Source organism: Rhinatrema bivittatum, chromosome 7 (assembly GCF_901001135.1).
Source record: "Rhinatrema bivittatum chromosome 7, aRhiBiv1.1, whole genome shotgun sequence".
Classification (NCBI taxonomy): Eukaryota; Metazoa; Chordata; class Amphibia; order Gymnophiona; family Rhinatrematidae; genus Rhinatrema; species Rhinatrema bivittatum.
In genome coordinates, this window is record NC_042621.1 from 177,844,859 (window position 1) to 177,861,659 (window position 16,801).

General features: G+C 47.3%; 1 protein-coding gene across 2 annotated transcripts in view; it reads left to right on the forward strand.

Moving 5' to 3' along the window:
- LOC115095598 (dual specificity phosphatase DUPD1-like) overlaps positions 1 to 16,801 on the forward strand; it is a 98,935-nt gene that overhangs the window by 62,343 nt on the left and 19,791 nt on the right. For both annotated transcript variants that reach the window (XM_029609546.1, XM_029609547.1), the window contains exon 3: positions 5,791 to 6,011. In XM_029609546.1, coding sequence (XP_029465406.1) covers positions 5,791 to 6,011 — 221 coding nt within the window. The remainder of the gene's footprint in view (positions 1 to 5,790; positions 6,012 to 16,801) is intronic.

A 16,801-nucleotide genomic window follows, 5' to 3' on the forward strand; every position in this document is an offset into this window, starting at 1 on the left:
GATGAAGGGAGCCCTCCAACCACTGTCTCCATTCCTCCAGCGCAAGTTTGACAGCCAGCAACTCCTTATCCCCAATACCGTAATTGCACTCGGCTGAGGAGAACTTCTTAGAAAAATAGGAGCAGGGTAGGAGATGTCCGGAGTTAGAGACTTGTGAGAGGACCGCTCCCACAGCAATGTTAGAGGCATCGACCTCGACAAAGAATGGCCGTGTTGGATCTGGGTGACGTAAACAGGTATCCCGGAGGAACGCCTTCTTTAATTGTTCGAAAGCCTCACAAGCTCCCTCAGGCCAAAGGCGAGTGTTTGCCCCTTTCCAAGTTAGCGCGGTTAAAGGTGCCACCAAGCGAGAGTACTGAGGAATAAAGTGTCTATAGAAGTTAGCAAACCCCAAAAAGCGTTGTAATGCTTTCAACCCCTCAGGTCGGGGCCACTTCCTGATGGCGGATACCTTGCTGGGGTCCATCCGGAAACCCGTAGAAGACACTATAAACCCGAGGAAGGGTAATGACTCTTGTTCAAAGAGACATTTTTCGAACTTAGCATACAAATGGTGGTCTCATAAAATCTGGAGTACTTGTCTCACATGTTGCCGATGGGAAGCAAGATCCGGGGAGTGTATAAGAACGTCGTCCAAATAGACGATCACGCAGGAATGCAATAAGTCACGCAGAACCTCATTCATCAAGTGCTGGAATACAGCGGGAGCGTTGCACAGTCCAAACGGCATTACTAGATATTCATAATGGCCGTCCCGGGTGTTGAACGCCGTCTTCCATTCGTCCCCGGGGCGGATTCGAACCAGATTATATGCGCCGCAGAGGTCCAATTTAGTGAAGACTTGGGCTCCTTGGAGTCTGTCCAACAACTCCGGAATGAGGGGAAGCGGGTACCGGTTCTTCTTGGTGATAGCATTGAGGCCACGGTAATCAATGCAAGGCTGCAAGCCTCCGTCTTTTTTGGCAACAAAAAAGAAACCTGCTCCGGCGGGAGACTTGGAAGGGCGTATGAAGCCTTAGCCAGATTCTCGGAGATATATTCGGACATGGCCCGGGTCTCTGGCTGAGACAAAGGATAAACTCGTCCCCGGGGAGGAGTAGTACCTGGAAGCAACTCTATTGCACAGTCAAAAGGTCGGTGTTGCGGTAACAATTCCGCTTTTTCCTTGGAAAAGACATCCTGAAAGTCAGCATACGGAGCCGGTAATACCGGTACGGTGTGGGCCAGCGGAATCCATTGGAATCTTTTCGCTTGGAGACAGGATTGGAAACACTCCGAACTCCACTGGGTAATCTGAAAATCTTTCCAGCGAATCACAGGAGAGTGTTTCTGAAGCCAGGGTAACCCGAGAACTACCGGATGTACAGCTCTCTCCAACACTAGCAAGGAAATCTCCTCTGTGTGTAACAAGCCCGTCTGGAAAATCAACGGGACGGTCTCGGTGGAGATGCACCCTGATAAAGGAGTACCCTGAATAGAGGTTATCCGCAAGGCAGGAGTCCTAGGTCGCGTAGAGAGATTCAACTGTTGCACCAACTCTTTAGTAATGAAGTTGCCTCCAGCCCCGGAGTCAACTAGGGCTTGCGTGAGGAAGGAACCACCTGGATATTCCAAGGTTACCGGTATAGTACATTGAGGAGCAGGACTAAGGCAGCCTAGGGGACACTCCTCCCTTACACCTAGGCGCGGGAGTTTTCCGCCCGTTCTTTACACTGGGCAAGGTAGTGGCCCTTTCCTCCACAGTACAGGCACAGTCTTAAGTCCTGGCGTCGCTGCCTTTCTTCGGGTGATAAAGACGAACGACCCACTTGCATGGGCTCGTCAGAGGCAGTTGCAGGTGAAGATGTAGTTCCTCGCGACCCCGAACTCGAATTCGAGGACCTGGGAGTCACAGACGTCGAACGTCGGAAAGGGCGCCCCTCTTTCGCCCTCTGCTGCAAACGCCGATCAATTCGACCTGCTAAGTCAATCAGGGAACTCAGGGTCTCCGGCAGGTCCCGAGCCGCTAGCTCGTCCTTAATACGACCGGCTAAGCCCTCCAGGAACACGCCCCGGAGAGCCTCATCCTGCCAGCCTACCTCGTGGGCGAGGGTGCGAAAATCCAATGCGTAGTCTGCCAAGGTCCGTGACCCTTGCCGGAGCTGAAGTAACTCTGAAGTAGCGGAAGCCTGTCGTGCTGGCTCATCAAAGGCCGCTTTGAACTCTTCCACAAAGCGATTCAAGTCCCCCAGTGCAGGATCATTATTCTCCCACATGGGGGAAGCCCAATTCAGGGCCCGTCCGTCCAGAAGGGCAAAAATGTACGCCACCTTGGTGCCATCAGTAGGAAACTGGTTAGGCAGTAGTGCAAAGCGCACATAACATTGATTTAAGAACCCTCGACATGCCTTGGCATCCCCGGCATAGCGAGAGGGCGCTGGGAGCTGCGTAGGGGACTGGAGGGTTACCAGTGGTGCAGGAACAGGTGCCGGTACTGGAACGGGCGCGGGCGGCTCGGTATCCATGCGAGATGCCAGCCGCTCTACTGTAGCAGCCAAGGAATCCAGGACTTGCTGTTGCTGAACCAACCGCTGGGCCAAACCCGGAATGGCCTGTAGCCCGGCGAGGTCTGCCGGATCCATGGCCTTGCAAACTGTTGTGCTGGAGAAAATCCGGATGTGGATCCTTGGGCCGACCGGCCCGAGGGAACAGTCGGTAGGCAGAACTCCCACTGGGCAATAGGATCTTCACCTGGAAACCCGAGACTCCTCCAGAGGAGCTGTGGGAGCCCGGGTTGCTAGGACTTAGGAGACTTCGCCCTGGAAGCCCGAGGTCCCCCCAGGAGGAGCCCGTAGGGACCCGGACCGCTGGGACTTAGGCGAGAACAAAGAAACCCAGGAGTGGAATCCGGACTGGAGTCTGGGCAGGCAGCGAGCGAGCAGAAGTCGGGGTCACGAACCGAGGTCAGGGCAGGCTGAAGATAAGCAGGGTCAAAACTACGAACCGGAGTCAAGGCAGGTAACAGGCAAGCGGAGTCAGGCAAACCGTGGTCAAGGCAGGTAGCAGGCAGGCGGAGTCAGGCAATCCGTGGTCAAGGCAGGTAACAGGCAAGCGGAGTCAGGCAATCCGTGGTCAAGGCAGGTAGCAGGCAAGCGGAGTCAGGCAAAGCGGAGTCAGGCAGGTAACAGGCAATCCAGGAACGCAACTTAGAACTACCGGAAGTAGTGAACCTCGTTGCAAGGCAAAGAAGAGAAGGGACTGCAGGGCTTAAATAGCCCTGCAGCGTCTGACGTCAGAGAAGGGAGGAGCCGGGTTTTCCCGCGCTGGTCCCTTTAAAACCGGAGGTCAGCCGCGCGCGCGCCTGGGGGTGGGGCTGGCCGTGAGAGCACGCCAGCGGCAGCGTGGGAGCCGGCGCATGGCGCCCGAAGGCCCTGCAGGCCCGCGGAGGATCGGAACGGCTGGAGGAAGCGGCGGCCGGGGTCCTGAGCCCGCGGAACGCGGCAGCTCCCCGGGACCCGGGAAGAAGGTAAGGTCTCGGGCGCCACCGTGGCGACCGAGACCGCAACAGCATGTTCAAAGAAATTAAAATCCTTACCTGGAAAAGTAAAATCTTCTTGTGATTCCAACTTAAAACCCTGAGGCAAGTGAAAGTGTGCCACTCCAGGACAAGCCCTGGTCTACCATGCTAGTGGTTCTGTCCCCATCGGTGGAAGTCGAGAGTCAAGCACAGCTAATTAATCCTGCCTCTAGAAACCTGAAAACCACATATGGGAACAGCAACCCGTTAACGAGCTCAACGCTTGCAGCTAAGAAAGAAACTTGAAAAACTTTTCTGCCTGCCGTTTCAGAATTCAGTTCAGAGACTAATTCTCTGCTTAATCCACAGAGTCTGTGCCAGCCTGTTGTTTTGCCTACTTGTCAGCATTTCTTGTCAGCCAATAAGTGAAGTGAAAACCTTGTTAAAACCTTTGCTTCAAGAGAAGCTTGATCCTGCAGCCACAGTTCCACCTCAGCATCTAGAGGACTCCAGTCCAGATGATGATATCTGGGAGGTACAGTCCAGTGTAATGGGCCTGTTCCAACAAGTGCATTCTTTTCCAGCTGCAACTTTCCAGGAAGAACCTGCAGCCATAGCCTTGTCCCAGTGGGAACCTACCTTGTCTAGCCCTCTACCAACCTCAAGGGACTCCTGTCCAGCTGTGCCACTCCATGTTAGCCCCGGGTCTACCATGCTAGTGGTTCCACTCTCCACACACCCTATGCCATTGGTCCAGTTTCTCAAGGATCCTGAGCCAGAGGTCTTACACTCCAGTCATCCTGTGTTAATGGTTCTGCCTGTAGGACACTCCATGTCAGCAGTATTCCTGCCGATGCAACCTGATTGCCCAGAAAGGGGTGTTCATCCACAGCCTGTCTGCTCAGAGGGGACACGCTTCCACAGCCTGTACGCCCAGAAAGGAGCAATATTCTTGTCATGATATGCCCAGAAGAGGGCGACTCTCCTGATACTATTCCAAAGGTCCAGCCTTCTAGCCGTGTTCAAGCCTTGCCTTGTTTACCTGGCTATAGCCCTCAGGAAAATTGGGACCCAGGAGGAGGGGGTCTTAAAATGGGGGGTTCAGTTAGAAGTCCGTCTGCTACACAGCCTTAATCTACCTTCATGATGCTTCCCAACCAGCAGAGACCCTCAATATGCCTCATCACCAAGTCCCAGACCTATGTCACCCTGCCTTGCCAGAAGCTCCTTTGTCTTCTCATGATGTCACGTCTGGTTTCGTGACCTGACCCTTGTTCTTGTCTTGTGGCCCTCAGGCCTATCCTGCCTTGCTTCCTGTCTTGGGGTGTTTCGCCTATTCTCTCTTGTATCCTGCACCTTGGGGCCTTTGCCTATTCTCTCTTGTATCCTCTACCTTGGGGCCTTTGGCCTATTCTCTCTTGTATCCTGCACCTTGGGGGCCTTTGGCCTATTCTCTCTTGTATCCTGTACCTTGGGGCCTTTGGCCTATTCTCTCTTGTATCCTGCACCTTGGGGCCTTTGGCCTATTCTCTCTTGTATCCTGCACCTTGGGGCCTTTGGCCTATTCTCTCTTGTATCCTGCACCTTGGGGCCTTTGGCCTATTCTCTCTTGTATCCTGCACCTTGGGGCCTTTGGCCTATTCTCTCTTGTATCCTGCACCTTGGGGCCTTTGGCCTATTCTCTCTTGTATCCTGCACCTTGGGGCCTTTGGCCTATTCTCTCTTGTATCCTGCCTATTCAGCCTGTTCTAAGTCTTGCTGCCTTCGGGCTTTTGTGTTCTTTGTTCAGTGTTTCCCTTATTTGCCTTGTCAGTCTTGCCTTGTCTGTTCCATTATCCTGTCCATTCCTGCCTGTACCAGAGTCCTCTCCTTGCCTTGTCTCACCCTTGACTTGTCTAGTTCCAGGTCCTGCTTAGTATCCAGCCTTGCCTTGTCCTGCCAGCCAAGTCTGGCCCACTTTGTCTGCCTTGTCTAGCCTGCCCAGCTTAGCCTGCCTTGTCCAAGTCTTGCCTGTGTGAACTCACCACTATGATGTACTGCCGCCACAGAGACCTATTGGCCCCCAGAACCCAAGGGTTCAGCCTGCGGAGGAGAGGGCTGGCTAGGCAGAAGACCAGCTCTTGTCTTGTCTCAAGTCCTGCCTTGCAGTCCCATGCTGCTCCCCCTAGGTGGGTTTCCCAGACTCTGGGGCCCTTAACATTTTCTAAATATGAAAGATATTTTAGACTTACTACAATTTGACCTTGTGTCTTTTTAAAACTTCTCATGCTAGTTCTTATGTTATTTCTTTTCAGAAAAACTGCACTGGACCGTTACAACCTAGAAAAATTGGGTTTCACCCACATACTCAATGCTGCTCATGGGCGCTGGAATGTAGGCACCGGTGCAGAGTATTACAGTGACATGGCGATCGAGTACTATGGCGTAGAAGCTGAAGATCTGCCCAGCTTTAACCTCAGTGAATTCTTTTATCCAGCTGCAAAATTTATTGATTCAGCACTCAGTAAGCAAGAAAGTAAGAAAATCAAATCCAATAAGGAGGTATTTGAAATACTTTACACAGGCGTGTTGGCAGTAGATAAAACGTCATCTGCCTATTCATCATAGATGATTGCAGGGAATTTCTGTGTACAGATCATCAGAGGGCATGCGCACCATGAGCTGCAATCCATTTGTGTCTTTGCATGCATTGTGGTGGTTGGTATAGAGGTAACACATTTGGGAATCTGTAAGCAGAGGAACATACGCTGACTACGGCTCAATTTTCAAAATGAATCCTATCCCTAATCAATGTCTGCAAAGTTCAGTATATTGTAGGCAAAAGTAATGAAATGTTTATCAATGCCCCAAAGAAAATATATGGAGAAATAGTACACCATTAACCCAGATGAATAAACAACTGCTAAAATCAATTCTCAGTTTAAGTCAAAGTAAAAAAAAAACCCAAAAAAAAACAAAAAACCAGCCAAATTGACAAAAGAACAACTTCTCTAGATACTAAACCTACATTTCTGACTCATAACAGTTTTAGTAAATTACAACTGTTAAAAAGATGATTTATTTTTTTGCAGCAAGCACAGCTGTTCACCTAAAGGGTCTTCAATATTATGAGCATATCAGCTGACTTCTATGAGGGAGGGGGTGCAGTTCAAGGACCTAGCACAAATAATTGATAAGAATAACTGGACAGGGAACTTAACAGTTTGGGAGGTCTGAAAAGCAACACTGCTGAGTAAAGAAAGGGGCAGCAAGGAAAGAGGATGGGGGAGGACAAATTGTCTAATTGGAAATAATAAAAAAAAAAGTTTGCAGTCAGCCAGTGAAATTGTTTGGTTACTGGGTTTATTTTTATATATAACTGGACTTGCTGAATGAGACCCCCCTACCGGTGTCTTGAATAAAGACGCAGATTGCATGGGAACTTGGAGACAAGGAATTCTCCATCCTTTAGTTATGATAATAAACTTTCCTCCTGGTTAACAATACCTATTCACTTTCACTGAGAGGGTCAGAGGGAAGATAGTTTAACATGTACATTCTGTCGACCCTACCTCACATGAAGCCTTGTACATGGAAGGTCTCTGTTATGGGTAGGTCAAAACAATGTTTCTTTTTGCATTTGAAAGTCCTTTTGCACTCCTGCTGTTCGGGAATCTGATGCTGTGGGATTGCTTTCTGCCACTTTTCTCATAGGCCTCTATTCTGCAAAATTCTAAAGCCAAATAAATAGCAGACACCTGGAGATAACCATCGTATGGCATTTTTCTTCTGTTGCTGTAATGAGGTATATAGGCAGTATAGCAGAAACAACACTAACAGCATCTAACGGCCAGAATGTAGAGTGAACCTTGGAATGATCGAGCACATTAGGTTTACCATAAAAATGTGGTAGACTATACCCCACCTGATTTATGAAGATGAATAATTTGTAATTCTTAACATCAAGATCTAGCGAAGATTGCTTCAGAAAGATCCTGGTCACCACTTTTGTTTTGTCTGATGCTGAATCCACTGAGTACTCTTATTACTTCTTGAGCTCTGGAATTAGCTTTAATCCTAGAGACACTAGTGATCCATAGATAACATTGCACTTAGGCCGATGCAATATAGTGCACTCAGCTGAGTGCATGGCTTTACACGGGCTTCGCCGTGCATCCAAAACCCCTCATGCAATAAGGGGATTAGTTTGTCCAAAAAGCATGTCCAAACCCAAAGGGCACATTTTTACTCTCAAAAATTAACGCCTGCCCCAGAGCAGGTGTTAATTCTTGAGGAGCCCCTAAAGTTACCAGAAAAGCAGAAAATACTGCTTTTCTCTTAACTTTAGAAGAATGGGGGAAAAAAAAAATCAACTTTAGGAGAACGGGGGGGAAAAATAAAACTTGAGCATCCCTTTTCCTAACCTGCACTGACAGCTTCATCTCCTGGGCGCGAGATGCCAAGGGGGTGCTAGGGACACACAGCCCATTTACATTTTAAATCGGGCACCCGGGAGAGGTGGATTGGCGCTCAATCATGAGCGCTCTTTCTACGTGCATCGACATTACATTGATCTATTTGTTGATGATTTGACATTTATAGCTCCTATGATCATCATTTAGTGGAAAAACTCTAGTAGTGAAGATCTCAGATGAGATCAGGATGACATTCAGTCTGGACAAGTGACCTCCCATGAAGGAAAATTAGGCAAAACAGAAAACATTTTTGTGATTGAAGACTAACATAAAAGAATTTAAACTGTAGATGTAGATAAATATCTAAACGTAGAAGAAGGTGCAACAATCCAGCACTAGTTATTGAGAGAAAAGATCAGCAAAGAATATGGTAGCAGATTTAAATGGATTTTTAAAAGTGATTTAACAGCATGGAATAAGATACAAGCTATCAATCAATTTCCTCTCCCCGCACTCCCCTCCAGTTTTGGAATTGTAGCCTGGATTGAAAAAGAACTCAAACCGTTGGATATAAGAACAAGAAAACTCTTGCATGCCTTGCCCACCAAATCTACAGGAATCAGTAAATGCTGCGATTGTACATTCCAAGAGTTGCAGGCATACCTAAGAGCATCATCAGATCTAAATACTCAAAAAGTGTTGAAGCATGAAATTGAACTGCCATAATCAGTCTCCATCCTTAAACCTGGACACTTGTTCCAACAAGGAATGAGTGAGAACTTAATCAGCACACATGGGGGAAGACCACAGAATTTGGAAAACAAACCGAAAAAAAAAACTCTTTAAAGAAATGGACCAACAAACAAGGAACAACAATTGACTAAAGCACAAATATAAAGGGAAATACAGATCATTATTTCTATATACATGAGTAGATTAAGATCTGACAGGAATGATTAAGGAGAGGAGAATTAGACTTAAAGATGAAATAGATGACTGCAGCACAAAACAGTGGACTATGGACAAGATGGTTCACAGCCAGCATAGTAAAAAATAAATCAGTAAATAAAATCTTAAAATAGGCAAGTACAAATTCTGTAGAACAGAATTGAAAATAGTTTTACATCTCGTCCCAGGATAAAAATGACTGAGGTCAGAAGACCTGTATACAGAAAGATATGAGGTGGCACGGCTCATCCACTGGAAACTGTGTAGACAATATAACATTATTGTACCAGAAAAGCACTAGGATCATGGCCCTGCAAGAACAGAGAATAAAAATAACTGGAAATATAACATGACAGTTTGGGAGGCCTGAAACAGCAACACTGGGACGTTCCTATTCCAGCTGATAAAATGCTGCATGTAAAACTACTATATACTGAGGTGAAAGAGAAAAACAATGTAATCCCTGGGTTAGTGGCCTTTCACAGGACCTCAAAGACTACATCTCAAACAGGCATAAACTGGTAAACTCCTCTCCTGATGTTAATACATTCTGAAAGTCCAACATTCCCTATCGAGGGGAAGATTATCTTCTGGGCCCTGAGTGTTGTTCAATAATTAATTGAGCATCCCAATCAATTCCACATTAATGTCTCTTTTATACAGCACTGTAAGAATTTATAAGTGTAAACTGCAGTCTGCATACTGCCCTCTTCCCTCTCCCTATGGGAACTAGCAGTGCACAGAAATTAACACTTATTTTTAGAGATGTGAATTGGAACCGGTATCGATTCGGATTCCGGTTCACATTGTGAAATTTTTATCTTGCAGTCCGATCGGGTTTTTTTTGTTTTGTTTTGTTTTTTTTTTTTAATCGGCTGCGTCCAAACCGATAACAAAAAAATACAGCCGACTCTTTAAAATGAGTTTGTTAGTATCCCCCCACCCTCCGGACCCCCCCCCCAAAATTTTTTTAAATACCTGGTGGTCCAGTGGGGGTCCCGGGAGCATTCTCCCGTGCTCGGGCCGTCGGCTGCCAGTAAACAAAATGGCGCCAATGGCCCTTTGCCCTTAGCATGTGACAGGGTATCCGTGCCATTGGTCGGTCCCTGTCACATGGTAGGAGCAATGGATGGCCGGCGCCATCTTTAAAAATGGCGCAGGCCATCCAGTGCACCAACCATGTGACAGGGGCCGACCAATGGCACCGATAGCCCCTGTCACATGGTAAGAGCAAAGGGCCATCGGCGCCATTTTGATTAGTGGCAGCCGACAGCCCGAGCGCGGGAGAATGCTCCCGGGACCCCCGCTGGACCACCAGGTATTTAAACATTTTTGGGGGGTCCGGAGGGTGTGGGGATACTAACAAACTCATTTTAAAAGGTCAGGTTGTGTCCTTTCTTCCCGCCCCCCCCCCCCCAATAAGGATAAGAAAACCCACTAAATTAATCGTGGGGTTTCCTATCACTATCGGGGATCACCCGATATCGGACGATATTTTCAATCGTCAGATAAACGATTCACATCCCTACTTATTTTACCTTTATATATAACCCAATCAGCCCAAGAACTAGAGTTGCAAACTATCCAGATTTTCTTCAGACGACACAGAATTTAAAGGCAGGGTACAGAAGCCAGATGGAGGGCTGAAGTATCCAGAAATTGTCCAGATTTTCAGAACCGCCCATAGGAGCCTCAGTAAGTGTAAAAGCAGCACGGCCTGCCGATCACACTGATGCTTCTGGCAGGGCCCTGATGCTTTTCCAATCATAGGTGACAGAACGGGTGGGAGGGGGGCTGCCGGCAACCAAAAAAGCCTCATTGGTGGCAGTGGGACAGCGCATGATTTTCTTAACGCAGCTCACCCCCGCAGTGTTGCCACGATCCTCTCACTCACCCTTTCCTGCTCCTGAATAATAGAAGGATCGTGGCCTTGCAGCGCGAGTAGCTGCTGCTTCCTCCTCAGCTATCAGCACCTGATGACGTCATTCAGGCACTGGCAGCTGGGAGGGAGGAAGCAGCTTGCGTTGCAAGGCCATGATCTTTCCATTCTTCAGGAGAAGGGAGCTGCATTAAGGAAATCATGCGCTGTCCCACTCCCACCAATGAGGATGTGCAACAGACAGAGGCCAGGAGGGGCTATCAGCATTTACTCCTTCCCATCCATGGCACAACAGAAAGAAGATAGGCAGGGCCATCGGGTTCTCTTCCCTTCTGTCTGAGCGCAAAATAAAGAGACCTGGGGTGTGTGGGACATAAGCATCTCCCCACCCATTTACAATGCAACAGCAAGAAATCTAACTAGACCTTCAACATCTTTGGCTGCTGAAACAAAGGCCTGGAGTGTATGGTGTGAGAGAGCGTGTGTGTGTGTGTGTGTGTGTGTGTGTGTGTGTATGAGAGAGCCAGGGAGCCTGAGAGAGCCTGTGTGTGTATGTGTGAGGGAGAAAGAGCCAATGAGTGTGAAAGAGCCTGTGTGTGAGGGAGAGAAAGACATTAAATGCGAGAGAGCTTGTGTATGTATATGAGGGGGAGCCAATGAGTGTGAAAGAGCATGTATGGGCAAGGAGCTAGTGAGCATGAGAGAGCCTGTGTGTGTGAGAGAGGGCGAGAGAGTCAGTGAGTGTGAGAGCCTGTGTGTGAGGGAGTGAATGAGTCATTTTGATACAGCTTGTATGTATGAGTGAGGGACAGTAAGCCAATGAGTGTGAGAAAGCCAGTGAATGTGGGAGAGCCTGTGTGTGTTTGTGAATTAGGGAGGGTGAGAAAGCATATGTGTGTGTTTGTGAGGGAGAGAGAGCCAGAGAATGTGAGACAGCGTGTGTGTGAGGGGGGGGGGGGAGAGAACCAGTGCCCAGTGAGTATAAGAGAGCCTGCATATGTGTGTGTGAGAGGGAGAGAGCCAGTGAGGGTGAGAAAGTCTGTGTGAGAGAGAGAAAGAGAGCCAGTGAGGGTGAGAGCCTATTTTTGTGTGTGTGTGTATGAGAGAGCGAGCCAGTGAATGCAAGAGAGCCTGTGCATGTGAGGGAGAGAGAACAAGTGAATATGAGAGAGCATACATATGTGAAGGAGAGAAAGCTAGTGAGGGTGAGAGCCTGTATGTGTGTAAAGGAGGGAGAGAAAGCCAATGAGAGATCATGTATGTGTCTGTGTAAGGGTGGAGAAAGGACTAGTGAGGGTGAGAACCAGTGAGAGTAAGAGAGCCTTGTGTGTGTATGAGACAGAAAGAGAGAGAGAAAGCCAATGAGTAAGAGCCTCTATATGTGTGTGTGTGCGTGAGAGAGCTTGTGTGTGTGTATGTATGTGAGAGAGAAAGAGAGCGCTTGTATATGTGTGAGAGACAAAGAGAGAGAAAGAGCATGTGTGTTAGGGAGGGAGAGAGAGTGAGCAAATGATTGATAGAGCTCCTGTGTGAGTGTCAGGGAGGGAGGGAGAGAGTCTGTGAGTGAGATAGCCAGTGAGTGTGAGAGAGCTTGTGTGTGAGACAGAGAATGAATATATGTGTGTTAGGAGTTGTGTATATGTGAGAGAAAGAGAGGATAACATATGCTCCTTCACTCATCCCCACTAATCCACGGCAATCTCAGGGGGGTGACTGGAAATCCAAAGTTCCCAGGTATGGTGAACAAGGGATATTTTTTGTCCCTCTGTTTTAATTATTGGACTTTATTTGATGTGTCTGCTGTTTTGAAATATTTTATTGGTGTTTGGTAAATTTTTAAAAATTTTAACATGGTATTAATTATAGGATGTTATTCTATTCATCAAATAATAATTATTATTAGTATGGTTCACTATTACGATTTATATTTCTTTGTTTTATTGTTTGATGTTTTGTGAGGAATGATGATGTTTTTGTTTTTCCATTCTTGCATTATATGCAGAGTTTGGCTTGTTTCAGTTTCCCATTCATTTTTTGTCTATATGTTTCTGTTTATACATTTTAGCCTCTCTATTCTGTATTTGGTGAGGATCTGTGTTCTGCATGTGTGACTGAGGTGAGATATTCTGCTGGCATGTAGTTTCTATGTAGAGATCTACAGCAGCCTGGCTTGTTCTATTTTCCTTATAGAAGGTGTATTGGTGTTTTAGGGCCTGGTGTAATATTTGCAGTATTGTCTTTTCTTAGGTAGGGTTGTTATTAATTGACTGATGGCAGTTAGTGCTGTTTGGGAATGAGAGATTTAATATATTGTAATTGTAATTCAGTTTACTCATGGCTTTCTGGCAGCCAAGCCCACATCGAATACAATTTACAATAGGCCTGATATCATATAGGTTCCAAGTGTCTTGCAGGGTTTTCTGGCTGGCACCACAGCAGTGCATATAAATATAATATACATCATGTTGTAAGTGATATTTTTACTTCAGAAGACTGTTCTTTGAATGTCCTTTTACATGTAAAATCTGTTACAATAACTGCATAATTTTTAAGTGTGTGTGGGGGGGGGGGGGGTGGAGAGGGGGTTGCACAACACCGTAAGTTTTGCCTAGAGCACCTAATACCCTTGCAGCAGTTCTGGGTTGGCAGTGGAGGGTAAAAGGGTATGATAGGTAAAAATAAATAAATAAAAGACAAGTTTTCCTAATGGTGGGATGACAATTGTTAAGTGATTGTAATTTTCCTATTGGAATTTGATATTTTTTATATTTGGGATCATTTGGTGCAGAGTTTTCTAGTAATAAGCCAAGTAATAAAGGTTGTTGTGTGGAAAAACATATAAGAAATAATCCATGAGCCCAGGTGTTTGGAATTTTCACATTTGAAATTTGGGAACCCTACCAAGAACTCATGCTTGTTTGTCTCAGAATAGAGATTTATTGCAAAGCATTAGGTATCATAACAAACACTAACTGAGTGATCTTAAAAAGATAATACATGTTTACTCACTTAGGGCCTCATTTTCCAATATCGCATGGTATCGCATGGGATACCAAAAAGGGGTGTTACCTTATGCTAATATTACGATAACAGCTATGCAACACGCTCTTAGCGCAAGTTGCGCTATTAACCCAATTTGGGCTACATTGCCAGGATATATTGCGGTTCATGATGTTTCCGGACAGCCTGTTTCAGTATGCTGCAGGGGGGGGGGGGAGAGAGGGAGAGGGAGAGGGAGAGGGAGAGAGAGAGAGAGAGAGAGAGACTTGCTATAGTGTCTCCTCCCTAGACAGGTATTTGTATCCCTATGGGAGGCCCACCTAGTAACTCGAGGTGGGGATTAGGTATGAGTGTAGGGGGTTGGGGGCCACTTTCACATTCAACATGAGACGTACGAACAGAACAGTGGTCTCTTGTGAAGATTTGATGGCCTTCGGAGTGAGGAAACTCACTCCAAGATGAGATTTGGGCAATGTTCTCTCCACCTAGCTTGATGAGGAAACTCACTCCAAGATGAGATTTGGGCAATGTTCTCTCCACCTAGCTTGATGGACACTCTACCTGGGCAACAACAAGCTAGGTGGAGAGAACATTGCCCAAATCTCATCTTGGAGTGAGTTTCTTCACTCCGAAGGCCATCAAATCTTCACAAGAGACCACTGTTCTGTTCTACGTCTCATGTTGAATGTGAAAGTGGCTCCCAACCCCCTACACTCATACCTAATCCACACCTCGAGTTACTAGGTGGGCCTCCCATAGGGATACAAATACCTGTCTAGGGAGGAGACACTATAGCAAGTCAGTCTCTCTCTCTCTCTCTCTCTCTCTCTCTCTCTCTCTCTCTCACACACACACACAAACAGGCTGTCCAGAAACATCATGAACCACGATAAACCTTTACCGGCCTCTAGCACACAACGTAACACAAATGAAAGAGGTGTAGTTATTGGGCGCATTAGGAGCCGCGCTAACACTGCAGCTGTTTCGCAGCACACGACAAAGGAGACATACTCTGGCTGTTTCTTAATCTGCAATTTTATTTACAGTGAAAAGCAAAACAGAAAATAATGCAGCTTACCTTGCAGGTCTATTAATTCTCAAACATCAAACATAGAAGGTCTTCGCATACACTCTGTTCTTGCCTGCTCCCGGGGCCTTTCTAACCCTTCTGGGCCCTGACGCCTTATAGTATGGTGAGGGGAGCCTCCTTCACCCAGAATTCCTTGCAGGGCTGATCCTTAAGGAGGACCGGGCCAGATAGCTGTGGACGGTCCCTTAAGGTGGTTTGAGGGAGTTTCCTGTACACTCCTTCACATACCCTTCCCCTTAGCTCACCTTTATTCGGGTGAGCGCCTGCCTGTACCAGAATCACCTCTCTGTACAGGAAATCTGCATTGATGCTTTCCTTTCCTGCCCTATGTCATATTTTATAGATGAAGGGCTGTAGGGCCAGGAATCATCTAATCATCCTCATATTGGACTCCTTATTTCTATTTATCCACAGGAGCAGTTGGTTGTCTGTTATGAGCATCTGATTAAAGTAAATTGAAGTACACAGAGGGCCGGATTTTAAAAGGGGTACGCGCGCAACCCTTTTAAAACGCCCCTGCGCGCGCCAAGCCTATTTTGCATAGGCTAGGCGGCACGCGCAAGCCCCGGGACGCGTGTCGGGGGCATGTCAGGTGGGCGGTGCGAATTTCGGGGCATTCCGGGGGGCGTGTCGGGGGTGTGGTGCTGGCCTGGGGGCATGGTCGAGGCCTCCGGACCAGCCCCTGGGTCGGGTGATGGCGCGCCAGCAGCCCGCTGGCGTGTGCAGTGTTACACCTGCCTCCGGCAGGTGTAACTTTCCCAACAAAGGTAGGGGGAAGGTTTAGATAGGGCCAGGGGGGTGGGTTAGGTAGAGGAAGGGAGGGGAAGGTGCGGGAGGGTGGAAGGAAAATTCCCTCCGAGGCCGCTCCGATTTCAGAGCGGCCTCGGAGGGAATGGGCAGCGTATGCAGGGCTTGGCGTGCGCAAGTTGCACAAATGTGCACCCCCTTGCGCGCGCGTATCTTATAAAATCCGGTGTACTTTTGTTCGCGCGTAGATTTATAAAATCTACCCCAGATATTTTACCTCGAGCAAGGTGCAGAGTTGATTCATTACCTTGGACATGAACGGGGTCCTCTAATCCCTCAGACTCTCCTTGGGCAACCCAAGTCATGAATACACCTCCATTAGGGCGGTTGCTGCTGTCAAGTTCTTCATATTCCGTAGTGATACTGGCCCTGGATATCTTGTGGCATAGTAAAAAATGTATATTACCTCGAGTAGATCTCTTTAGTAGCCCCACTAGGTCCATGCCCACACTTTTAAAAGGGGTTTCAATGATGGGAATGGGTTTGAGGGGGTGCCACCCATATGCTGGCAGACTTTGTGAGTTGTCAGTTATGGCAGAACTGGCAATGCAACTGGACCTGTTTATGTAGACCCAGTCAATAGAATTGTGCTAATATTTTCTCTCAGGTCTTTTCCTCCTCTAGGTAAACCCACTAGAAGTGGCTGTACACTAGTTGCATGACCTTCTGACAATATGGTCTGGGAACTAGGAGTTGTTCTGTTAATTCCCCTTCCATTCTTCCTTTTGTGACTTGGTAAAATAAGTGCCCTTTCATTAAATAAGGAGGAATAGGGTCTCTAACCTGCGCTTAGGGACTAGCTTTCCATCCATCCTCTGTATATGTTCCCAGGCACACTTAAAGGACTCAATCTACCTCTGGGCATGTCGGAAGCTTCCCAGATCACCCGCATTTTCCCACTCCAAGGGGCTAAGTATGACATTTTGGGTGGGTTGCTTGTCTTCCCCTGACTCCGTCCCTTCCTCCTCTATTCCCTCTAAATTAGCTGCATAACTGTATTTTTCTGTTAGCATTGCCTCCAGGATTTAGGAGTCTTAGAGTCTTTATGATACAGGTCTGGATCTTCTAAGGGGAAGAGTTCTGGAAATGTCACTTCTTCTTTGTTGGTCTAAGGTGAACCCAATGTGAACTGGATCCACAGGATTTTGAAATTCAGCAGTCCCATCCTATCGTTATAGGATAGGGAA